Source organism: Acanthochromis polyacanthus, chromosome 7 (assembly GCF_021347895.1).
Source record: "Acanthochromis polyacanthus isolate Apoly-LR-REF ecotype Palm Island chromosome 7, KAUST_Apoly_ChrSc, whole genome shotgun sequence".
NCBI lineage: Eukaryota > Metazoa > Chordata > Actinopteri > Pomacentridae > Acanthochromis > Acanthochromis polyacanthus.
The window spans coordinates 2,362,628-2,389,918 of NC_067119.1; the positions used below are offsets into that span (position 1 = coordinate 2,362,628).

The 27,291-nt window shown below is 37.4% G+C and overlaps 1 protein-coding gene across 1 annotated transcript in view; it reads right to left on the minus strand.

The window, feature by feature from the left end:
- Nucleotides 1-9,024: 9,024 nt before the first annotated feature.
- LOC110972312 (centrosomal protein of 120 kDa) overlaps nt 9,025-27,291 on the minus strand; it is a 44,729-nt gene continuing 26,462 nt past the window's right edge. Inside the window, exons 19-21 of the mRNA XM_051951174.1 lie at nt 13,333-13,478; nt 11,474-11,697; nt 9,025-9,521 (exon numbers count right to left, since the gene is read on the minus strand). Of these exons, the coding sequence (XP_051807134.1) occupies nt 11,481-11,697; nt 13,333-13,478 (363 nt within the window). The 3' untranslated portion in view covers nt 9,025-9,521; nt 11,474-11,480. The remainder of the gene's footprint in view (nt 9,522-11,473; nt 11,698-13,332; nt 13,479-27,291) is intronic.

The window sequence follows — 27,291 nt, forward strand, 5'->3', positions numbered from 1 at the left end:
GTTTTTTTTGACAAAATTCATGATATTTTTTTCAAAGAAAACTGCTCTATCGTGTTTTTCACGGCCTCTTTTACATTATTTCATTGTACAGCATGTTTTTACGACATGTTGAAAAAATGTCATGTTTTTTTCGACATGCGATATTATGACGTTTTTTTTTTACAAAATTCATGTTTTTTCTTCAAAGAAAACTGCTCTATCGCGTTTTTCACAGCCTGCTTTACATAATTTCATCGTACAGCATGTTTTTACGACATGTTGAAAAAATGTCATTTTTTTTCGACATGCTATGCTATGACGTTTTTTTTTTTTTTACAAAATTCATGTTTTTTTCTTCAAAGAAAACTGCTCTATAGCGTTTTTCACGGCCTGCTTTACATTATTTCATTATATGGCATGTTTTTACGACATGTTGAAAAAATGTCATTTTTTTCGACATAGTATAGTATGACGTTTTTTTTGGACAAAATTTGTGATGTTGGTTTTGTCAAAGAAAACTGCTCTATCGTGTCTTCATGATAGGAGAGACAGGAAATGAATAGGGTTCGGACATGCAGCAAAGGGCCATGAGCAGGAGTCGAACCCAGGCCACTGCATCAGAGACCAGCCATTATGCACGGTTCACCTGCCTAACCCATTGAGCTATACAGGCGTCGCCTCTACAATGCTTTTCACGACCTGCTTTACATTATTTCATCATATGGCATGTTTTTACAACATGTTGAAAAAATGTCTTTTTTTTTCGACATGCTATACTATGACGTTTTTTTTTGACAAAATTCATGATGTTGTTTTTTTCAAAGAAAACTGCTCTATAGTGTTTTTCACGGCCTGCTTTACATTATTTCATCATATGGCATGTTTTTATGACATGTTGAAAAAATGTCATTTTTTTCGACATAGTATACAATGACGTTTTGGACAAAATTTGTGATGTTGGTTTTGTCAAAGAAAACTGCTCTATACTGTCTTCATGATAAGAGAGACAGGAAATGAGTGAGGTTCGGACATGCAGCAAAGGGTCATGAGCAGGAGTCAAACCCGGGCCACTGCATCAGAGACCAGCCGTTATGCACATTTCACCTGCTTAACCCATTGAGCTATACAGGTATCTCCTCAACAGTGTTTTTCACGGCCTGCTTTACATTATTTCATCGTACAGCATGTTTTTACGACATGTTGAAAAAATGTCTTTTTTTTGACATAGTATACTATGACGTTTTTTTGACAAAATTCATAATGTTTTTTTTTTTTTAATGAAAGCTGCTCCATTGTGGCTTCATGACAGGAGTGGGGTGAGGACTTGCAACAGAAGGGCCACGAGCAGGAATCAAACCCGGGCCACTGCATCAGAGACCAGCTGTTATGCACATTTCACCTGCTTAACCCATTGAGCTATACAGGTATCTCCTCTACAGTGTTTTTCACGGCCTGCTTTACATTATTTCATCGTACAGCATGTTTTTACGACATGTTGAAAAAATGTCATTTTTTTCGACATACTATACTATGATGTTTTTTTTTTTTTTACAAAATTCATGTTTTTGTTCTTCAAAGAAAACTGCTCTATAGCGTTTTTCACGGCCTGCTTTACATTATTTCATTATATGGCATGTTTTTACGACATGTTTAAAAAAATGTCATTTTTTTCGACATAGTATACTATGACGTTTTTTTTGGACAAAATTTGTGATGTTGGTTTTGTCAAAGAAAACTGCTCTATAGTGTCTTCATGATAGGAGAGACAGGAAATGAGTGGGGTTCGGACATGCAGCAAAGTGCCATGAGCAGGAGTCGAACCCGGGCCACTGCATCAGAGACCAGCCATTATGCACGGTTCACCTGCTTAACCCATTGAGCTATACAGGTGTCGTCTCTACAGTGTTTTTCACGACCTGCTTTACATTATTTCATCATATGCCATGTTTTTACAACATGTTGAAAAAATGTCATTTTTTTTCGACATAGTATACTATGACGTTTGTTGGGACAAAATTCATGATGTTGGTTTTTTCAAAGAAAACTGCTCTACAGTGTTTTTCATGGCCTACTTTACATTATTTCATCATATGGCATGTTTATACGACATGTTGAAAAAATGTCATTTTTTTCGACATAGTATACTATGACTTTTTTTTGGACAAAATTCATGATGATTTTTTTTCCAAAGAAAACTGCTCTATCGTGTTTTTCACGGCCTGCTTTACATTATTTCATCATATGGCATGTTTTTATGACATGCTGAAAAAATGTCATTTTTTTTCGACATAGTATACTGTGACGTTTTTTTTGGACAAAATTCGTAATGTTGGTTTTGTCAAAGAAATCTGCCCTATAGTGTCTTCATGATAGGAGAGACAGGAAATTAGTGGGGTTAAGACATGCAGCAAAGTGCCATGAGCAGGAGTTGAACCCAGGCCACTGCATCAGAGACCAGCCATTATGCACAGTTCACCTGCTTAACCCATTGAGCTATACAGGCGTCGCCTCTACAGTTTTTTTCACGACCTGCTTTACATTATTTCATCATATGGCATGTTTTTACGACATATTGAAAAAATGTCATTTTTTTTCGACATAGTATACTATGACGTTTTTTTTGGACAAAATTCGTGATGTTGGTTTTTTCAAAGAAAACTGCTCTATAGCGTTTTTCACGGACTGCTTTACATTATTTCATCATATGGCATGTTTTTACGACATGTTTAAAAAAATGTCATTTTTTTCGACATAGTATACTATGACGTTTTTGTTTTGACAAAATTCATGATGTTTTTATTTTCAAAGAAAACTGCTCTATAGCGTGTTTCACGGCCTACTTTACATCATTTCATCATATGGCATGTTTTTATGACATATTGAAAAAATGTCATTTTTTTTCGACATAGTATACTATGACGTTTTTTTTGGACAAAATTCGTGATGTTGATTTTTTCAAAGAAAACTGCTCTATAGCGTTTTTCACGGACTGCTTTACATTATTTCATCATATGGCATGTTTTTATGACATGTTGAAAAAATGTCATTTTTTTTCTACATAGTATACTATGATGTTTTTTTTGGACAAAATTCGTGATGTTGATTTTTTCAAAGAAAACTGGTCTATCGCGTTTTTCACGGACTGCTTTACATTATTTCATCATATGGCATGTTTTTACGACATGTTTAAAAAAATGTCATTTTTTTCGACATACTATACTATGATGTTTTTATTGGACAAAATTTGTGATGTTGGTTTTGTCAAAGAAAACTGCTCTATAGTGTCTTCATGATAGGAGAGACAGGAAATGAGTGGGGTTCAGACATGCAGCAAAGTGCCATGAGCAGGAGTCGAACCCGGGCCACTGCATCAGAGACCAGCCATTATGCACGGTTCACCTGCCTAACCCATTGAGCTATACAGGCGTCGTCTCTACAGTGTTTTTCACGACCTGCTTTACATTATTTCATCATATGCCATGTTTTTACAACATGTTGAAAAAATGTCATTTTTTTTCGACATAGTATACTATGACGTTTGTTGGGACAAAATTCCTGATGTTGGTTTTTTCAAAGAAAACTGCTCTACAGTGTTTTTCATGGCCTACTTTACATTATTTCATCATATGGTATGTTTATACGATATGTTGAAAAAATGTCATTTTTTTCGACATAGTATACTATGACGTTTTTTTGGACAAAATTCATGATGATTTTTTTTCCCAAAGAAAACTGCTCTACAGTGTTTTTCACGGCTTGCTTTACATTATTTCATCATATGGCATGTTTTGACAACATGTTGAAAAAATGTCATTTTTTTCGACATACTATACTATGAAGTTTTTTTTGGACAAAATTCATGATGTTGTTATTTTTCAAAGAAAACTGCTCTGTAGCATTTTTCACGGCCTGCTTTACATTATTTCATCATATGGCATGTTTTTACGACATGTTTAAAAAAATGTCATTTTTTTTCTACATAGTATACTATGACGTTTTTTTTGGACAAAATTCGTGATGTTGATTTTTTCAAAGAAAACTGCTCTATCGCGTTTTTCACGGACTGCTTTACATTATTTCATCATATGGCATGTTTTTACGACATGTTTAAAAAAATGTCATTTTTTTTCTACATAGTATACTATGACGTTTTTTTTGGACAAAATTCGTGATGTTGATTTTTTCAAAGAAAACTGCTCTATCGCGTTTTTCACGGACTGCTTTACATTATTTCATCATATGGCATGTTTTTACGACATGTTTAAAAAAATGTCATTTTTTTCGACATACTATACTATGATGTTTTTATTGGACAAAATTTGTGATGTTGGTTTTGTCAAAGAAAACTGCTCTATAGTGTCTTCATGATAGGAGAGACAGGAAATGAGTGGGGTTCGGACATGCAGCAAAGTGCCATGAGCAGGAGTCGAACCCGGGCCACTGCATCAGAGACCAGCCATTATGCACGGTTCACCTGCTTAACCCATTGAGCTATACAGGCGTCGTCTCTACAGTGTTTTTCACGACCTGCTTTACATTATTTCATCATATGGCATGTTTTTACGACATATTGAAAAAATGTCATTTTTTTTCGACATAGTATACTATGACGTTTTTTTGGACAAAATTCGTGATGTTGGTTTTTTCAAAGAAAACTGCTCTATAGTGTTTTTCACGGCCTGCTTTACATTATTTCATCATATGGCATGTTTTTACGACATGCTGAAAAAATGTCACTTTTTTCGACATGCTATACTATGACGTTTTTTTTGGACAAAATTTATGATGTTGTTTTTTTCAAAGAAAACTGCTCTATAGTGTTTTTCACGGCCTCTTTTACATTATTTCATCGTACAGCATGTTTTTACGACATGTTGAAAAAATGTCTTTTTTTTGACATAGTATACTATGACGTTTTTTTTGACAAAATTCATAATGTTTTTTTTTTTTAATGAAAGCTGCTCCATTGTGGCTTCATGACAGGAGTGGGGTGAGGACTTGCAACAGAAGGGCCACGAGCAGGAATCAAACCCGGGCCACTGCATCAGAGACCAGCCGTTATGCACATTTCACCTGCTTAACCCATTGAGCTACACAGGTATCGCCTCTACAGTGTTTTTCACGGCCTGCTTTACATTATTTCATCGTACAGCATGTTTTTACGACATGTTGAAAAAATGTCATTTTTTTCGACATACTATACTATGATGTTTTTTTTTTTTTTTTACAAAATTCATGTTTTTGTTCTTCAAAGAAAACTGCTCTATAGCGTTTTTCACGGCCTGCTTTACATTATTTCATTATATGGCATGTTTTTACGACATGTTTAAAAAATGTCATTTTTTTCGACATAGTATACTATGACGTTTTTTTTGGACAAAATTTGTGATGTTGGTTTTGTCAAAGAAAACTGCTCTACAGTGTCTTCATGATAGGAGAGACAGGAAATGAGTGGGGTTCGGACATGCAGCAAAGGGCCATGAGCAGGAGTCGAACCCAGGCCACTGCATCAGAGACCAGCCATTATGCACAGTTCACCTGCTTAACCCATTGAGCTATACAGGCGTCGCCTCTACAGTGCTTTTCACGACCTGCTTTACATTATTTCATCATATGGCATGTTTTTACAACATATTGAAAAAATGTCTTTTTTTTCGACAAAATTCATGATGTTATTTTCAAAGAAAACTGCTCTACAGTGCTTTTCACGGCCTGCTTTACATTATTTCATTATATGGCATGTTTTTATGACATGTTGAAAAAATGTCATTTTTTTCGACATAGTATACTATGACGTTTTTTTTGGACAAAATTTGTGATGTTGGTTTTGTCAAAGAAAACTGCTCTATAGTGTCTTCATGATAGGAGAGACAGGAAATGAGTGGGGTTCGGACATGCAGCAAAGGGCCATGAGCAGGAGTCGAACCCAGGCCACTGCATCAGAGACCAGCCATTATGCACGGTTCACCTGCCTAACCCATTGAGCTATACAGGCGTCGCCTCTACAGTGCTTTTCACGACCTGCTTTACATTATTTCATCATATGCCATGTTTTTACGACATGTTGAAAAAATGTCATTTTTTTCGACATGCTATACTATGACGTTTTTTTTTGACAAAATTCATGATGTTTTTATTTTCAAAGAAAACTGCTCTATAGCGTGTTTCACGGCCTACTTTACATCATTTCATCATATGGCATGTTTTTATGACATGTTGAAAAAATGTCATTTTTTTCGACATAGTATACAATGACGTTTTGGACAAAATTTGTGATGTTGGTTTTGTCAAAGAAAACTGCTCTATACTGTCTTCATGATAGGAGAAACAGGAAATGAGTGAGGTTCGGACATGCAGCAAAGGGTCATGAGCAGGAGTTGAACCCGGGCCACTGCATCAGAGACCAGCCATTATGCACGGTTCACCTGCTTAACCCATTGAGCTATACAGGCGTCGCCTCTACAGTCTTTTTCACGACCTGCTTTACATTAGTTCATCATATGGCATGTTTTTATGACATGTTGAAAAAATGTCATTTTTTTTCTACATAGTATACTATGACGTTTTTTTTGGACAAAATTCGTGATGTTGGTTTTTTCAAAGAAAACTGCTCTATCGTGTTTTTCACGGCCTGCTTTACATTATTTCATCATATGGCATGTTTTTACGACATGCTGAAAAAATGTCACTTTTTTCGACATGCTATACTATGACGTTTTTTTTGGACAAAATTTATGATGTTTTTTTCAAAGAAAACTGCTCTATAGTGTTTTTCACGGCCTCTTTTACATTATTTCATCGTACAGCATGTTTTTACGACATGTTGAAAAAATGTCTTTTTTTTGACATAGTATACTATGACGTTTTTTTTGACAAAATTCATAATGTTTTTTTTTTTTTAATGAAAGCTGCTCCATTGTGGCTTCATGACAGGAGTGGGGTGAGGACTTGCAACAGAAGGGCCACGAGCAGGAATCAAACCCGGGCCACTGCATCAGAGACCAGCCGTTATGCACATTTCACCTGCTTAACCCATTGAGCTATACAGGTATCGTCTCTACAGTGTTTTTCACGGCCTGCTTTACATTATTTCATCGTATAGCATGTTTTTACGACATGTTGAAAAAATGTCATTTTTTTCGACATACTATACTATGATGTTTTTTTTTTTTTTTACAAAATTCATGTTTTTGTTCTTCAAAGAAAACTGCTCTATAGCGTTTTTCACGGCCTGCTTTACATTATTTCATTATATGGCATGTTTTTACGACATGTTTAAAAAAATGTCATTTTTTTCGACATAGTATACTATGACGTTTTTTTTGGACAAAATTTGTGATGTTGGTTTTGTCAAAGAAAACTGCTCTATCGTGTCTTCATGATAGGAGAGACAGGAAATGAGTGGGGTTCGGACATGCAGCAAAGGGCCATGAGCAGGAGTCGAACCCGGGCCACTGCATCAGAGACCAGCCATTATGCACGGTTCACCTGCTTAACCCATTGAGCTATACAGGCGTCGCCTCTACAGTGCTTTTCACGACCTGCTTTACATTATTTCATCATATGGCATGTTTTTACAACATATTGAAAAAATGTCTTTTTTTTCGACAAAATTCATGATGTTATTTTCAAAGAAAACTGCTCTACAGTGCTTTTCACGGCCTGCTTTACATTATTTCATTATATGCCATGTTTTTATGACTTGTTGAAAAAATGTCATTTTTTTTCGACATAGTATACTATGACGTTTTTTTTGGACAAAATTCATGTTTTTTTTTCCAAAGAAAACTGCTCTGTAGCGTTTTTCACAGCCTCTTTTACATTATTTCATCGTACAGCATGTTTATACGACTTGTTGAAAAAATGTCATTTTTTTTCGACATGCTATACTATGACTTTTTTTTTTACAAAATTCATGTTTTTTCTTCAAAGAAAACTGCTCTATAGCGTTTTTCACGGCCTGCTTTACATTATTTCTTCATATGGCATGTTTTTATGACATGCTGAAAAAATGTCATTTTTTTCGACATACTATACTATGGCGTTTTTTTGGACAAAATTCATGATGATTTTTTTTCAAAGAAGACTTTTCTGTTGCTGCTCAGGCAGCGATCGACTCTCCGGACAACACGACACTGTTTTCGAACGACATACTGTGACGTTTTTTTGTCCATTTTCAGACGACATACTAAACTACGACGTTTTGTCCATTGTTGGACGACATGCTAAAGTTTGATGTTTTTCCCATATGTCATAGTTTCGTACGATGCGTTGAACTACAGTTCTTCTTGTATTACTGCAGTTTTCTGAATTCTCCTGTTTTCACTGAGAAGCAGTTTTTTTTTGTTACAGATAAAAATTTGAGCTAATAAACTATGGAGGAGGATTTAGGTCTGACATCACATTTGTCTCTTTATTATCTTCCTTCGTCTCAGTAGATGGATGAGTCTGAACATCTACACACACACACACAGCTGCATGTGTGTTAACATGTTATTGAACATGTGATAACACATGTTGTCTGTCTGGTCGACCTCCAGCTCTGTTCTCTGTTTTTTTTTTCTATTTTAACATTCTATGTTGTTTCTGTTTGACTCTATTTCTTCAGTTAAACATGTAAATTTGTTTAATATTTAAAGCTTTTCTTTAAACTGCCATCGTAAAATGTCACTAAAAACACAGAGGAAGCATTAAAATGCTACTTTTAAGTCAATAATTGTCTGTATTCTTAATAACTATCCAATAATTTAATACTTAAACAGTCCATCTGATAAAGTTGAAGTTCAAGCTGCTGGTATTTTCTACGCTTTCCAACAAATACAAGCATAAATGTAGGATTTTAGACTCTATAATATTAGTTATTTCAGTAAAGATGGGGAGAAAAGTGCAGAAATGTTTCTTTTTGTTAAACTCACATTTAAATGAGTAAAAATTCAGCTGCAAGTGAAACAGAAAATAAAACCTCAGTCAGTGTATAACTATTTGTGAATTTGTTTTAAATTCCACGGGTATTTAATTTGATAATGAAACAAAAGAAAACTAGAGGACTGTTAAATATCTTTATTCTAGAAACAGGATCAATAAAAACTAGCACAGAGATCATCTTTTATCCAAAAATAATTTATTCTAAACAGACTCTCCGATGATAAAAAAAATAAATTAACGTCTCTTATTGTCTGCAGACTTTCCTGAGGCTGCAGCGCCACCTGCTGTCAGACTGCAGCCTCATTATGCTTCATTTTACATGTTCAGTAACTCACAGTCATGCTGGCTTTCACATGATTTTCTTCATCTAAGCTGCTCTTTCCTCTAAAAGTTCACTGACTCTCCAAAATGTCGGCGATATTTAACAGAAGGTTCCACAAGATGCTCCACTGTCATTGAACGCATCATCATGGAGTGTAAAAGTCTGCAGTTTGGTTAGACTCATCAGTAATTTGAAGATTAAAACATGAAAAACCAGCAGGATGAAGCTTCACAGACTTCAGTTGACGACAGCTGGACGTTTGTTTTCCATCGTTTAGAGTCGACGGATCATCAGCCTGGATGGACAGAAAAACAAAACAATGAAAATTTGAACTTATTCTGTCAGATTTTTAACAAGAAAAAGACGGAAACAAATCTGTAACCTCCTTCAGAGTCTAAAACGGTCGAAAGTTCACACTAAACGACACAAAACAAACAGAAAATGACCAAAGTGATCAGTTTTCCGTTCATCCAGGTGTCAGTCTGAACACCACATCTAATTTCTCTTCGTTTTCTCAAGAATCAACTTGACATAAAACTGTCCAAAATGATTCTAAACTTGTCATAAATAAGTTAAAAATACCATAAAAGTGTCTCTCTTCCCTAAAAATAGCTAAAACTGATTGAAAACAAAGTCCAGAATGATTCAACCCGATGCTTCCCATGACGACAAAAATGAGCCCAAAACCGTCCAAAGTCCCTACAACCTGGTCAAAAATGATTGGGAATGGATTAAAATGACATAAAACTGTCCAAAATAATTCTAAACTTTTCATAAATAAGTTAAAAATACCATAAAAGTGCCTGTCACCTAAAAACAGCTAAAACTGATTCAAAGCTCCGTCCAGAACGATGCAGGAATTTTCTCAAAAGTGTCCCACAATGACAAAAACTGACAAAAACGACTCCGAAACTGTCCACTGTCCTTAAAACCTTTCAGAAATTTAACACAAACATGTCAAAATGGTTGAAAATGGACTAAAATGATGTAAATCTGTCCAAAATTACCCTAAACTTGTGTTAAATAAATAAAAATGAAGCAACATTACCAAAAAAATGTCCACAACCGATTCAAAAATTCAGCAAAATAACCTACAAGTTTTTAAAACCGACTCGAAAAACGTCCAGAATGACGCAAAAACAATCATTGGTTCTCTGGATGCGTTTCTGTTGTTTGTTCACAGTGAGACAAAAATTTACCAAAATATCCCCAACGGATCCACATTCTCTAAAGCTTTACATGATGACGAGAAAATTGTCCAAAATACCTAAAATCTTTCTGAAATTGAGTCCAACATGGTTGAAAATGGACTAAAATGACACAAAATGGTCCAAAATGATTCTAAACCTGAACTAAACGAGTTAGAAATGAAGCATGTTTACAATGAGCCAAACGTTTACCAGAACACCTCCAACTGATCCAGATTCCCTCTAAAGTTTCACACTACGACCAAAAATGGAGTCAAAAAGGATCCACAGTGACTCATGATTTGTCCAAAATTAATACAAAATGGAGCAGAATTTCAAAACCTGCTTTAAAGGAGTCAGAAATTCTGCAAAGTGACATAAAAATGGACAAAACTGATTCAAAACAATGTCCAGAGTGATGTAAAAACGATCACTGTGTCCTGGATGTGATTCTGATTGTTCACACGGAGTCAAAAAATGGACCAAAATACCTCAAAAGATTCCTACAATGACAAAAAACTGCCCAATAAAACTACAAAACTCCCTAAAATACCTGAAACCTTTCTGAAATTCTGTCAGAAATGGTTGAAAATGACGTAAAACTGTCCATGATTATTCTCAACCTGCTAAATAAGTTAAAAATTAAGCAATGTTGCCAAAAAAGTGTCCACAATGAGACAAAATATCTCCAACTTATCCAGATTTTCTCAAAAGTTTCCCACAATGACAGGAAACAGCCCAAAAGTGTCCAAAATGCCTAAAACCTTTCTGAAATGTAACGAAAAAATGACTCAAAAATGGACTAAAGTGGCAGAAATCTGACCTAAATGAGTAAACAATGAAGTAAAATCACCAAAAAGTGTCACAATCACTTGAAAAATGTTTTAAAAACCTATAAATATATATAAATAAATGTCCAGATAAACTACTGCAGATATAACGACACATGAGCTGACCTGAGGGTGTTTTTAGTGGTTTAGCTTCAGAGCTAACGATGCTAACTGGACTCAGTTTGAAGATTTTCTGCTAGAAGCTCCGACACCTGAACTTCCTGGTTTACCTGCAGCTCAGGTGTGCTCAGGTCTCCTCTGATTGGCCGTCGTCATGGCGTCCTGAATCTGTCTGTTGAGCTCGGCGATGATGCGGTCTTCATGCGTGTAAACTCCGGTCCTCAGCAGCGTGTCTCGCTCCTCCAGCAGGCGGCTCAGGTGTTCCTCACCCGGATAGGGGGCGGAGTCAGAGGTGGAGGGGGCGGGGCCTGACAGCTGCTCCTGCTGCTTTAACCTGCAAGATTCAAAAACAAACGTTAGCATGATAGCTGGTTAGCTAGCTTCAGCCTCCATCAGGCTACACTAGGGCTGGACAGTTAAGCTAAGCTAATACTAGCATGCTAGTTTTCTACAGTATTTTACAGTTTAACGATCTTTCTATGAAGCGAGGAAATAAAAGGACAGCTGATGCTAATTTCTGTTTTCAGCCAGTTTTCTGCTGCTTTAACTTTTATCTTTGTTTCCTTTTCTTTCAGTCTCATTCATGTTTTTGGTCTTTAACTAGTTTTCTTCCATGTCAGTAAAATCTATTATTAATAGTTCTACTTTAGGTGTAAATGTGGGAATTAATCATTCAAAAATAAACTGCTGTAACTGTGTTTTTCTTTATTTTTAAAATTTGACACTAAATTATATAACGAGAGCTCCGTAGTTAAAATAAAACTAGTAATAATAAGTACATTGTGAAGGATTTTGATATAAAACCTGAATATTTAATTTCTTTAACGATTTAATCTTTTTTGTTTTTTGCTGTAACTCTTAGTTTTGATGCCTGACATCATCAGACTGTGACTAACTGAACCTTTTGTTAACTCGGGTACATTTATATTTATTTAAATATTAATACTGTCTCATAATAAATAAACTGAAACTAAAGTGTGTTTTACCAGATGGAGGAGCAGTTTTAAACTGTGTTAGTTCTGATTAATTTAACGATAAATCGATCAATATTTGTCCATCGGGAGCCAAATAAAATCACGTTTTTAGTGTTTTCCAGTCAAAGTTTTGGTTAGAAATGTCAGATCTAACTCAGAGCAGAAATAAATCTAACAGAGGGTCTGATTCAGTCATAATACAATTATTTATTATTGATCCAATGGAGTTCATAGTGTCTAAAGTTGCTACAATGTTTAACCTGTTTTTATGTATTATTATTAATCAACAGGATTCAATGAACGGCTTCAAACCTTCAGACGTTTTGGATTCTGTGTCTGTAGTTTCATGTAATTTACTGATATCAGACGTATTTATTAGCTTATTATTGGTATTTCATTGCTTTATAGTCTTATCACTACTTTTATTTTATTTGTTTTTTCTTTAAATCTCACCACATGTAAGGACGCTGATATTAAACAAACTTATTGGTACAATTAAAAACTGGCTTTTTTCCAGTGTTTTTTAATACGTCATTCTTCTACCTTTATACGTTTTGTTTTATTAACATTACACCTTGTTTTTTATTATTTATTTCAGAATAATGTTATTAAACTATTATAATGAATTTGTGCAACATTTCATTTTAATGGTTAATGATTTATTTCTGTCTTTATTATTCTAGTTAGTCGTCATATTTAAAACTGAAGCCTGAGTATTAATCACAGTGACTGAAGCTGTTTGGAGGTTTTAACTGTTAGTATTTCATGATTCCTGTAAATTCACACTAGAAGCATTTAAACTTTTCCTGATCTGATTTTTCCATCAGAAAACGCTTCAGCTCGATGTTTGCTGCTAACAAAGTTGCATAAATGTCCCTTTAACCGTCTGTAAATGTGAAACTAAAAAGCCAGTTCAGCATCACTCTGGTATGTTTCCATGTGTTTTAGAACAGAGCAGATCTCCGCGGTGTTTCCGTCCTCAGGTGTGCTCTCACCTGTTCAGCTGGTTCCTGATGTCGTCCAGCTCCTGCCGGTCGTGTCGCATCGCCTCCTTCTCCTCTGTTGCTAGGTAACGCAGCCTCATGGCCTCCAGCTCCGCCTGCTGCTTCTTCAGACGGCTCATGGCGTTTTCCTGCTCGCGCTGCGGAAACAAACCGTCGGCGTCGTTTTTAGTTCCTTATTATTGTTGAAGAACTTCAGAGATTTTAAACAAGACCCACAGAAAAGTCAGGAAGTCTTTGAAACGGGACAGAAACTGGAGAAAATTTAGTAGAAACTGGTAAAAGTCTGGGTTTATAACAGCAGCTAGTGATGATCAGACGACTACATTCCATGATTAACTGATGACCTGTTTCATTCTTATTCCATGATAATGTGGACATTTGCCTTCTGTTGTCCAACCTACTGTCCAAAGTCACATTAAAACATTGAAGAAAAGCAGAAAATTCTCTAATTTGTTCGCTTGGAAGCATAAAAATGAGTTAAAATGATAATTACTGGATGCTGAACGCCAGCAGGAAGGCCAGGAAGTCATCAAAACAAGACAGAAATTAGAGGAAAACTTAATGGAAACTGGCAAAAAGTTGTTGTTTATGGCAACAGCTAAGAACTATTTTCTTTATCAGGTCACCTGATGGTTAATTTATGATTAATCAATCAATAGTTTGGTCTATAAAACACCAGAGAACTGAAAAACTGTTAAAAACACCCAAAATTTAAATCTAAAATAAAAAAAAATGCAAATTCTTCTATTTGTTCATTTGGAACCATCAAATATGTGATGATTAATGGATAATCAATAATCAAATATTGGTTTTCTGTGACTGAATCGATCACATCCAGACAGAACATTCAGAACCAATCCTCTGACCTCAGTGCTGTGAAACGTTCCAGTAAACCTGAATTCCTCACATTCAGTGATAAATTTGTCTGGTTTCACATTTTTCTGAAAAAGCCGCCTGAGAAAAAATGCAGCCGGAGAGAATTCACACGGTGAGAAACCCAAAGAAAAACCCAATAAAGACGTCTCCAAGTCGTATTTCTCTCAGCTGCTCCCAAAAGCAGAACCCATAAATCAGAGACGCTTTAATTATCGATTAAAAGAATTATTACTGCATGAAAAGAAACAACCTGCTGGAGGAGAAAGAGTCCAAAATAAACGGAAACATGAAAGATCCGAGAAATCAAAGCACAGAACATTCAGGTCAGACACAGCAGGTTGGTTTTAGTAAATTAGAGAATCATGAGGATGCAAATGTTCCTTCCTGAAAAATCACCAAATCCAAGAACTTCTTTAAACATTATTTTTCCAAAGAAAAGCAGCAAATTCTGAAGTATCAGTACTTTGTGCTTTCAACTGGAAATTATGGCTGGTCCGAATACTGGTTTCTGGTCTCTGAATATTCGGGCCCTATTAAAGACAAATATCCGAATATTCGTTCCGCCCCGTAACATCCGCCGGGGGGGCGGGGCTTGTGGCGGAGACGGCCCGAATATTGGGATCCGTTCGTCTGGTCTCCTGGGTCCAAATTTTTCCTTCGTTCTGTCTTTAGTTAAACTGAAGAATTCCCAAACAGCGGAGGTCTTCAGCATCTTGTCTTGTGTTTATGAAGGAAGTGAAGCGTGACGTCAGAGTCAGCAGCAACCCGGACATTCAGGTGGTGGTAAGAAACACGAATGGATGAGCTGAAATGAGCCGAGATGAGCCAAAGGCGAAGGGAAGACGGTAACGCTGCATATTCTTTCTGCCCGGTAACGTCCGACCGGGGGGCAAATATGCGGGTACCAAAATTAATATCCGGATACCGCCATAGTGAACAAATATTCGGATATTCGGGTCCAGCCCTACTGGAAATGACCAAAAACAATGAATTAATTCTGAAAAGAATCTCTTAATTGTTGCATCTTTATCTAGAAAACCGTCCAGTTTATTGGAGCACCAATAATTCCTCTGATAATAAACTTTATTCTGATTATGAAAGTTTAAACTTAAGGATGTTTTTGACAGATTTCTGTGTGGAAGTCGCTAAAGTCTTGTTTTTTATTGTTTTCATGATTAATGAGGTGTTTGTTCTTGAAAACATCAGAGTTATGGACCTAAACCCTGAAATGTTCAAGCTAAGATGCTAAAAGACCAACTAAAATGGGGATTTGTCGTATTTGGTGACTTGAGAACCATCGATGATTGATAGATTATTGATTATCTAATGTTTGCTTTTAATATCGTGGATTTTAACCTCAAGCTGAAAAAGTCAGGAGGTCTTTGAAACAGGACAGAAACTGGAGAAAATTTAGTAGAAAATGGCAAAAGTTTGGGTTTATAACAGCAGCTAGCAATGGTTGTGTTTATCATGTGATCAGACGACTCATTTTCATGATTAACTGACGACCTGTTTCATTTTGATTCCATAAAAATGTGGAAATTTGCCTTCTGTTGTCTAACATCACATTAAAACGCTGAAGAAAGACCAAGAAAAGCAGAAAATTCTCCAATTTGTTCGCTTGGAACCATAAAATGTTAATTATTGATTAATCAACCATCAAAGGCTTGTTTTCTGCTGTTAAAATGACAACTAGCAGATTGGAACCATTAAATATTTGGTGATAATCGAAAATTAATCATCACACATTGGTTTTCTGCCTTTAAAATGACTTTAACGAGGTTTTTAGTCATAGAAGAAAGTCAGGAAGTCGTCAAACGGGACAGAAATGAGAGAACACTTCATGAAAACTGGCAAAAAGTTCTCATTTATGACTGCAGCTAATAATTATCTTCTTTATCAGGTCATCAGATGGTTCATTTATGATTAATTAATGAGTTTTTTTTTCTATAAACACCAGAAAACTAAAAAATGTCCTTGTTTTCTCTGATTAACTGTTCCAAACGCCCAATCATTTAAACTGTAAGATCAGAAAAAACCTCAAAAGCTTCTATTTGTTCACTTGGAACCATTAAAGATTTGATGATTAATAGATAATCAATCATCAAGTCTTGGCTTTCTGCCTTTAAAATGACATTAACAACGTTTTTAGTTCTAGTAGAAGGTCAGGAAGTCGTCAGAACAGAAACGTCAATGAAACACTGGCAAAACTTTTGGTTTAAAGTTGAAACTAGAATTATTTTCTTTATCAATCAATCGATCAATTAATTAAACAGCAGAATATGGTCAATATTTCCTTTTTCTGTCCAACTAACTGTTCAAAAAGCAGCAAACTCCTCCATGTGAGGACCTGGATCTATGAAATGTTTGCTGCTTTGGTAAAAACAGCAGCGTGTTGGCTTTCTGCTGATCAGCTGATTGATTTATTGATGAGCTGCAGCTGCTTCCTGGGTGTTTTTAAAGCTAAAGCTGGCTATAAATCTGCAGCTAAACGGTCTCTGGCTGCAGGGAGGCGATGTGAGCTGTGATGACGTCGAGCAGAACGTCTCGGTTGTGGATGGGAAAAGCAACATTTCCACCTCCACTTTCACACAGCGCCGTGTTGACTCAGGCTGCTCTCTGAGGACCATTAGCCGTCTGCATTACAGCCGCTCTCAGCCTAATTACTAGAAAAACAAACAGGCCAAACATTTTCTCTGCAGCCGCTGCCAAAGACAATCTGAGTCCTGGAACAATCGGAGGACGAGGCGATACCAGGAGCTACGAGAACCCTGGAAACCCAAAATACTCAACCGAACACCGAGAAAGATCCAAGAAACACGGAAAAGTATCATAGTAGTGATTCTGTCATAGTCGTCATAATTAATGTTTTGGTCGATAAAACAGTCGTAGAGCTCCAGGTGGCTGAAATAATGTCTGGTTTTGTCCAACTAGCGGTCAAAAACCCTCAAAAATATTCAAGTTAAATATAAAGTAAGACCAAAAAAAGCAGCAGATTATCACATTTGGTGGTTATTCGATTAATCAACAGGTTTGACAGAAAACCAACAGTCCAAGACCAAAAAAAATATTCAATTTAAGACACTAGAAGATCAGGAAAATGGTTAAATTCTCATATTAGTCAGTTTAGAACCATCATATTCCTGCTTTACTTCAACAACCAAACGGTAGTCTGCTCAAACAAGCACGACTCACAGCAAACTCCAGCGTTTTGGTTGAACTGATTCATGGTTCGGTCCATGAAATGTTGCTAAACGGTCGTAGAGCTCCAGGTGGCAGCTTTAAATATCTGGTTTTGTCCAATCAAGAGTAAAAAAAACTCCAAAATATTCAATTTAATGCAAAGTAAGTCCAAGAAATTCTGCCTTTTAGTGTTTTCAGACTCAACTGGTTAATGTGACAGAAAACCAACAGTCCAAAATGTTCAATGTTCAGACAGTTCACCTCCCTGGTATGCTGGAGGGCCTGGTATAAACCCACTGATGGCACCAGATGCGTCAACATCTCCAGGGGCACCGGTTACACCAAGAGATGAAGATGGTGAGGTCTCAACAGGAAGATGCTTGACAGGTTCAACTGCCCAGCTGTAGACTTGGGGTGCACCAGGTTGCAAACTTGGCTGCACCGACCCTGGAAAGTAACCACCAGGGTATTGTGCAGGTACGGGGGCAGCAGCATAGTAGGGACACTAAAAGATCCAGAAAAACAGTGAAATTCTCACATTTGGTTTCAGACTTCAAATGTTTGATAATTAATAGTTAATCCCTTATTAAATGTTGGTTTTCTCCTTGTGACATGAATTTAATTAACTCAGTTTTGAGTTGTTTGGATTGTTTCATTGCATTTTTATTCCTTTTACCGATAAAGCACTTTGTGTTCCATTACATCTGTATGAAAAGTTCTATATATAAATAAAGTCTGATTGATTAATTGATTGATTCACAACTAAAGTCAGTAGAAGATCCTTCTTTCTGGACGTGAGGCAGCAGAAGTTAACATCATGAAAGCCATCCTCAGTATTTCTGCTCACGTCTCGCTGCTGTAAAGTTTAAATAAATGTGTTTAAAGATGAAGAAGGTTCAAATAAACTGATCATTATCAGGCTAATGCTCTGATTTCTGCTCCACTAATATTTTTAAAGAGGAAGAAAAAGTGAGCTCAGCTTGGTCCTGATGATAATATGTGAGCTCTTCAGAGGGAATGAAGCTCAGATCCAGGTTCTGACCCAAACATGACTTCTCCTCCTCCATTATTCTGCTTCCAGAGCAGCTGTGCAGGACAAACACTTTCCCCCCTCACATGGAGTTTTCTGAGCACCTGTGGGAGTTCAGCCAGAGTTCCTCCTCCAGGTCTTCTGAGGGTTTCATGGATAAAAGACGAAAGGAAAAGATCTGAACTCACATTAGAGATAAACGACTGTTTCTACTGCAGCAGCTGAAACCACTGAGAAACATTACAAACATCTAGAAGATGTGTGAGAAGATGAGGAATCTTTCAGAGAAAAACTTCATCATCTGAGCAGAAACACAATAAAGTTAGAACAACTGATGAGTCATAAACAGTCATAAGATCCACCAGAACCAGAATCTGGTGGATCAGAACTCCTGGACAGAACGACACCATGAAGACGGAAGAACCAAGAAACTCTGAGAAAAGCTTCAGTCAGGATGATACAAGAACATTTAAAAGTTCCTGAAGATCTCCTGGAGTCCAGTTAAATCCATCATGAAGAAATGGAAGATGGAACATGAATAAATGTGACTAGAACAGGACGTCCTCAAGACCTGAGAGACTAGAGAGGGAGGCCACCAAGACTCTATGACTCCTCTGAAGGAGAAAGAGACTAGAGAGGGAGGCCACCAAGACTCTATGACTCCTCTGAAGGAGAAAGAGACTAGAGAGGGAGGCCACCAAGACTCTATGACTCCTCTCAAGGAGAAGGAGACTAGAGAGGGAGGCCACCAAGACTCTATGACTCCTCTGAAGAAGAAAGAGACTAGAGAGGGAGGCCACCAAGACTCTATGACTCCTCTGAAGGAGAAAGAGACTAGAGAGGGAGGCCACCAAGACTCTATGACTCCTCTCAAGGAGAAAGAGACTAGAGAGGGAGGCCACCAAGACTCTATGACTCCTCTGAAGAAGAAAGAGACTAGAGAGGGAGGCCACCAAGACTCTATGACTCCTCTCAAGGAGAAAGAGACTAGAGAGGGAGGCCACCAAGACTCTATGACTCCTCTCAAGGAGAAGGAGACTAGAGAGGGAGGCCACCAAGACTCTATGACTCCTCTGAAGGAGAAAGAGACTAGAGAGGGAGGCCACCAAGACTCTATGACTCCTCTGAAGGAGTTCCAGCTTCAGACTGGAGACAAAGAGAAAGACTCTGATGGAAAAAGCTCCAATTAAATTTGGACGAGAGTTCAGCAGAGCACACCATCCCCATTGTGAAGCACGGTGGTGGCAGCATCATGGTGGTTCTAACTTCAGCTAAAGGATCGTCTACTAAACACTGACTGGAAAGAGGTGGATCCTGAAGCACTTATCTTCTGTTTTAAAATTTAATTAATCAACATTACTTTTTTACAATTAGAAATCTCTTTTTAAAAGTTTCAAGGTTTAAATTAATTCAACAATAAAACGTAATTAAGCTCATTTAAAGTAAATAAAACATATGAAATGTACATTTAAAAATATATAAACATATAAATGTGGTTCAAATCCCAGTAAGAAATTACTGATGTTTTTCTAAATTTTAATGGCTTTAATTAGTTTAAAATAACAACAAACTAAAAAAAAAAAAATCATGAAAAAAATCTTATTTATTATTTAATTTGTCAGTTATTTTTGTCCAATTAACAGACCAACATTTGGTCTACATAAACTTCTTTCTACAGATGTCAGGTTATTATTTTTTTCTGGTTAATGAACAGTTTTTGCTTTAATTGATGGTTTCTGTTCCTGCAACAGTAAAAAGTTTAACCTTAAAATGTTTAGTCGTCTCTGGTCTGTAATTATTATCATTTCTAACGAGGTTCATCGTCTCGTTTCCAATCAAACTGATTGATCCCAGTGGAAGTCTTTACTGGTTTCCTAATAATGTTACAAACCTCTGTAGACGTGCAGAACGATATTCCCTAAAATCCCTCATCAGTTCCAGAAAACGACTCAAACTCTGTGACCGTCTGGAGCTCCAGAACATCCCAGTCTGACCGCTGAGAATCAGAACCTCCTGAGACCAGAACTCTGAAAGAAAAGTTCCATCTGCTGCCAACAGACGCTTTTATACAAACAGACGAGAGACTTTTAGCCTCTGAAACCGAGACGTTCAGTTCATCCACACATTATTCAGTCCAGATAATCAGCTTTCTATGAAACTTTTTTTTACTTCCACAAAACACATTTCCTCATTTTTCTCTTAAAAACTTAACTATAAAGGAACAGATACTGAATAACGCAGTAACAACAAACAGCTCCTAAAAAGCCAAATCTAGCTAACTGACCTCCTACTGAGCCTCTAAAAACACCAAATTCAGCCCCTCCACTCAAAACTTTAATCCAGTGGCGTCATTAGCCCCTAAATAGTTTTATGTTCATTTATTGAAAAAAAAAGTGTTTTTTTGGGGTTTTTTTTTTACAAAAAAGTGCTGACAAGTCCAATATAATGTGGCCAGAATATTAGTTTAAACAAATAATCACATAACCAGTCATAATTAACTAAAATATGATGATAAATCTTAGTTTCCCTTCACTTCATAGTGGAAGGTAGACAGTTCGACCCAGTGCGTCGTTATGTCTGAGAAAACATCATAGTTAGCCTTTGGTATGAAAAAACGCCATCAACTCCAAGATTTTAAAAACTTTCATTTACTGCAAATGAATATCTCCTCCAAATGTCTCACTAATAATCATGATCAGCCTTAAAAACCCACAAACACCCCCCCTCTATACTGGACCACACTTAGTACAGTCCGGTTCCCCCTTCTATAAATCTGCTTGGAATCTTCCACTTCCTGTTTGTCAAAGTGGCCTTCTACCTGGACAGGTTTAGTTGGAGCTCATCAACAAACATTTTGGCTAAATGCACTTTAATCTGGATGGATGACACCGAATTAGAGTCTGTTTTAATGAGACTGAGTTCAGATGTGTAGCTCTGTCATTAAATAGGAAATTATTTCTCAGAATTCACAGAGAAAAGTCTAAATGTTTGCTAGGTTAGCGTCCCACATGTTCTTTGGCTCAGCTAAAGCTAACTCTCTCCAACTTCTGGATCTCTGGAGCTGCTTGTTGTTCAAATATCTTCTAGAGGTGCTGAAGCTCAGAAAGTCTGAGATGAACTGTCCTCTTTAGTTTGAACTTTCCCTGATCTAAAATATTTAATCTTTAATGTTTAATTTCATAATTACATGTTTTGTATCTTCTGTTTAATCTAATTTAATTGTATTAAATGTTTAATTTTATTTTTTAAAGTTTTATTGTATTAAATGTTTCATTAAAAGTAGTTTATTTCTTTAATCTTTTTTTTCCTGTCAAGATTTTAACCCCAAACTTAAAAATGAAACAAACCCTTAAATCACAATAAAAATTCTTCTGTTGTCCCAATCATGAGTTAGTTATTCAGTTCATCAACTCAACTTTATTTTTTGTTTAGAACCTTTCACACAGATGACAAAACTACACAAGCAAAGAGAAAAAGCTATTAAAATTTAAAAACATATTTAAAAAAATTTAACATGTTAATAAAATGTGTTGTGTTCAGGGGATGGAGGGAGTTTATTGAAATCTTCTTGGGCTCACACAGTAAATCATTTAAAATAGAAACTTGATATTCAGTCCAAGGAAACTGCAGAGCAACAGAAGAACCAACAATATCTCCTGTTTTCTCCTTTAATGAGTCGACTCTTCTGCTGCTTTCAGACCAAAGAACTACAGACTCTTCACAACCTGCTCAAACTCTTGGTACAGGACCTCACCACACGGGTCAACAAGGTTTCCTTCTCATTTCTACTCTGAAGCTCACCTTCTCCTGCTCAAACTGCTGACAAATGTTTGTGCTGCTCTAAAGTCTGGTCTCCAGAACTTCCTAAAAACTCTCAAAGTCTCTTCTGCTGCAGGTTGCTTTGTAGAACTGTTCCAGAAAACCTCACTAAACCACATGGAGGGGCCTCAAGATAGTCGTCCTAATGAAACCGTACAAAAACCAAACTAGCACAACCCAAACGCTAAAGTCTCCTGCAGCCTACCAGAGAAGTAGCCTAGCCGCGCTAGACAACCCACGGCAATGAATTTAATTCTCTGCCAGCATGGGTCTAGTTACCCTCCATAAGGCTCGAGGCTGGATTCTCCTAAAACTGGCCGGACCAATCACCATGAAGTGTAGAGTCAGAAGGCGGGCGTAACTAAGTGACGACAGAGGTGCGACGATTCTGACAGAAACAACCGGAAACAACTAGCCTAGCCGTGCTAGACAACCCACGGCAACGAATTTAATTCTCTGCCAGGGTCGACAACAAAAACGACAACAGTCATTGAGCTCCATTAGCACCGACTCTGAATAATCTTTCTGTTAACATGTCTGTAATATACTTGAGCTTCACCCATTGACTGTATAAATAAGGCTTCACCGAACTACCGCATCCTCTGATTTCCGGCGCTCTAGGAGCCTATTCGTTGCGCTGATTGGTTGTATACCTACCCAATTGCTGCAGAGTGATTTGATAGACAACCTTTTAGCCCGCCTCCCTCCCTGTCCAGCGTGCCGAGACCCTTGTGCCTTCAGAACATGGGTCTAGCAGGGATAGGCTACCAGAGAAGCTCTTTAACTCGTTAAAGTACGGCGGCCCGCGGGCGGGCCGTTTTTTTATCGGTATACGCTTTTTTTAAAATAGAAGGACACTGCAAACACGATTATACAAACACTATACACACATAGAAAGCTGAGATTCTCATGAATCCGCCGGTATAAACCACTTTCAGATGTGATTACCACAGCGGGTAATATAAACACATTTATCCAACAAACAACAAGTCATGTAAACGTGCACAGCTCACCTGTCGACGCAGTTTGGACGCTCGTTTCTGGTCATAAAAGAAGATAATCCACAAAAACCGGCCAGAACCCAAGCTTAGCCATCCAGAGGAAACAATCCAGTATAATACTTTGGCCAAAACATGTCTCGAAATAAGTAAAAAATCCAGAAAACGATCGGCTCCGTGCGCGTGCACGCGGCGCGTGGTGGCGCTGTGCGTTTCATATTCACTGCATCTTTCTATTATAACTTTATCATACACGGTCCTATTTTCTTTGTTCGCGATTCAAAATGGATACTGGAGGCTTCTCGACCGCTTCAAACCGGACTTCAACCAATCAGGTGACTCGTTTCCGCCTACTTCGGCAATATAGCCAACCATGGCCGAGTCTGACAGATATCGATTACATCACTTGATTGACTTGTTTCTCAGCAAATCACGCCGGAGGAAACGTTAGATTGACAGGCCTGGTAGCCAATGAGCTTGCTGAATGGCTTGAATATAAATCCCGCCTCTGCCAGCGGCTTTATATGATATTTCATTCGTGAGCTCCGGGCTCCACCTGCTGTTTCTCTGTATTCCTCTCAATCTGTGTGTGTGATCGACACTGAAGCCTATCTGAAGTGATTTTTTGAGTTCTTTATGAGTTTTTGGAATGAAAATGAAGTGGAAAATGAAGTGAAAATGAATTTATACCATTCTGTAGAGAGTGTGCACAGTGTATAAAGAGTGTATCCAACATTGACAGGGGCGGAGCATATCAGTACAAATACATGTGTGAAACACTCATTTCTTGTAGTATTGCTCTGAAATTTTGACCTGAACTATGTAAGACCCCAGGCTTTTGCAATATTGTGTTTTCAAGCTCTTACAGTGCTGCCACACTGATTTTCAGGTGTTTTATTAGGGAAAAAATGTAGGCGAGAAAAAAAATTCATCCTAATTCAGTGTGTGCCAACATGAAATACTCTGTGCCAGTAGCACCTAGAGTAATTCTGACTGCACTGGGTGAAAATTCAGGTTGTCAGCTTTCAAATGAGACCCCAACCATGCATGTACTCCAAACAGTTCAAGAACAGCATTCAATTTACTTTCTGTAAATCTCAGTAGAAATTTCGGGCGGAAATTGACCAAACCTTAAAGGGAATCAGGACAGGAACTCTTACCTTCAGGACAACCAACGTTGGTTCACAAACAACCAAAAACCTCTAAAGACTCACTACAGCCAAGATAAAGACACAACTCAGCTGCACCAAACCCACTAATCACTGCACACATTAGCACCATGTGCTAACTGTGGCTAAAGAACCACATTTACCAAGACAACTATCCAGTACAAAGCCCTAAAACACACCAAGAAACACATTAAAGAGGATTTTACTGCTGGAAGCTGCAAGCCAACACCTAAATAACAAACTAAAGCAACGGAGCCAAACCGGTTCAGTGAAGAGAAGCAGAAGAAATGTTTGACTACAGACATAAAGCAGGAAGACACTGAGCTGCTCAGGTGTTCCTGATGACACCAAGCAGCCACCTGGACAGCCAATAGGAACACAGCTTACTGGAAGTCCAGAGGGCTGCTTAGTGAAGGAAATTTAGTTTAAAGTTGAAGCAGAAAGTTAACAGAGAAAGTTGAAAACCACCTTCTGATCCCTGAAATCTCTGAGTTTTCACACAAAGAACACCTGAACATGTCAAACTGGTTCCATAGTAGAACCTTCACTGTAAAAACATCATAGTATGGTGTGTTGCTCAGAAAACATTACAACCGGCTGTCTAGGAGCGACACAAAAACAGGACAAACGCTGGTTTCCAGGGGGTGAAAGAGTAAGTTTACAACAACACAACATGTGAGCAGAAAAATCACAAAGTCTGTCTTTAGTTCAGCTGAAAATATTAGTTTTTGTCTTTTTACTGACCAAACTTTTCAGGAAGTAGATGAAGAATTAAAGCTCTCATGTAGAAGTCCAACTTCTTTTGGATCCTTGTGGAGAGTTTAATCTTAGAGTTTGTAAAGCTGTGGAGTTTTTAGAGTCACATGGATTGTTTTGACATTTAATAGAGAGTTTATTGTCTGATTGTAATTCTGTTCAGTGAATGGATCATTTAAGTTATGAAGATGTTTTGTTTCTGCTTTAGCACTTTTTATTGTTTAGTTGCTGATGTGGTCAACTTGAAGCTGTCGAGTGCATTAGAATCCTCCAAGACAAATGTTACAAAGTGGTCGCTGGAGTTATTTAAATTATGCAGATATTTATGGAAAATACTGAAATGTGTTGTGCTCATCCAGCAACAGAACTTTCATCCATATTTTACATGAAGAACCATTTTCAATACTGCCTGTCCTTGTTCTGTTTTTTTCAGATTTTTTTTAAGCTCAATGTTTTTTTTTTTATTATCCCTTCATGTTAAGATTTTAACAGACAAAAATAATAATAATAAATTTAATTCATAATGCACTTTACATTTGAAAACCAAATCTCAAAGTGCTAAACCTAGTGACGCCCCTGATCATATTTAAATGAACTTCAATGGAACTGTGTGTTTATTTCTATCTAAATAGCAGCTCGGCTTTGGGAAATTCTGCAGAAAGTTTTACATTTGGGTTCAAATTTACCAAGAAAAAGAATCAAAAAGCTCAGTTTCTGTATCAGCCGACAAGAAACTAGAGTTGACTTCACTTCAAAATGTGAGCTTAAATTAAACAAAAAACTGACACCTGGGCGTAAATATTGACCCTAAATGTGACATTTTTCTTGGAGAAACACCTGACCTCCACTAGATCCACCCCACCAAACATCAGGACTACACATAGCTCTTTATTATTATTATTTATAACAACATTACTTTGATTTAAAGCTGTTAAAGGATCCTCTAGAGATGAATTTCTCTGCCCTGGAATCCAACCATCATCTGTAAAACGACCAGGAGACTTTTCCAGTTTCTCTTTTGCTAAATGAGGTTTTCTACGCTCCTGTTGGACTTTCCTTCTTTCTCGATAAAATCACCAAGTTTAGTCTTCAGTTCCACAACAAGCAGCTCCTAAAAAGCCAGATTTAGATAACTGACCTCCTACTGAGCCTCTAAAAACACCAAATTTAGCCCCTCCACTCAAAACTTTAATCCCTTTGTCCCAATATTTTCGCTTTGGAAAGACCAACTTAAGCTCCTTGTCCCAATATTTTGAATGGAGGGAGACGGAGGCCGGCGCTCTGATCTCAAACCTCGGCATTAATTCTCCGGACGCCGGCACCTCCTGGGTTGAGGAGCACATTATTCGTGGGACAAGAATTTTTATGATCCGACTTGAGCTAAACATCACGCCATGCGAGGCGCTGAGAGGAGAGAATAAATAGGCGAGTGGAGGCCGAGAAAAACCAAACAAGCGGCGGCTTGAAAAAGCTCCGAGCGGCCAGACGGACGGTTGTGTAAACACCGGCCTGATATTTTATAAAAAGCGAGAGTGTGACATCGGAATAGTTAGCGCCTGACTGGCTTATTGCTCAACAGACATCCCAGAATGATTAATAGGAGGGGGGTGACACTCAGCGCCAAACCCCCTTAGAGCTGCATAAATCACCCCGTGTTTTCTTTACAATGATGTGGCACTTAGAGAGCGAGGAAGGGGGGATGGAAGGGAGGAAAAACCCATGAAAGAGGGCAGAAGGAAGGCTAGAAAGGAAAAGGAGCAAGAAACAAAAGATGAAAGAACGGAAATAAGAAAGACGCGAGCAGAGAGAGGGGAGGATAAAGACTGAAAATGACAGTAACAGGGCTGAAGGGATGAAGAAAAGGTTGAAAATCGAAGGAAAAACTGAGAAAAAGGGGGAAGAAATCTGAGAAATGAAAGTGAGGAAGGGGCAAGAAACAAACGATGGAATAAAGAGAAAGAAAGGAAAAGAAAAAGAGCAAAAAAGTAAAGATGGAAGCAGAAAAAGAGCAAAAAAGTTACAGAAAACGGAACTGAAAATAAGGTAAAGAGAGGAAATGATGAAGACGTTTGACAGTGATGGAGAAGGAATGTAAAAAGGTTTAAATAAATGAGAGAGA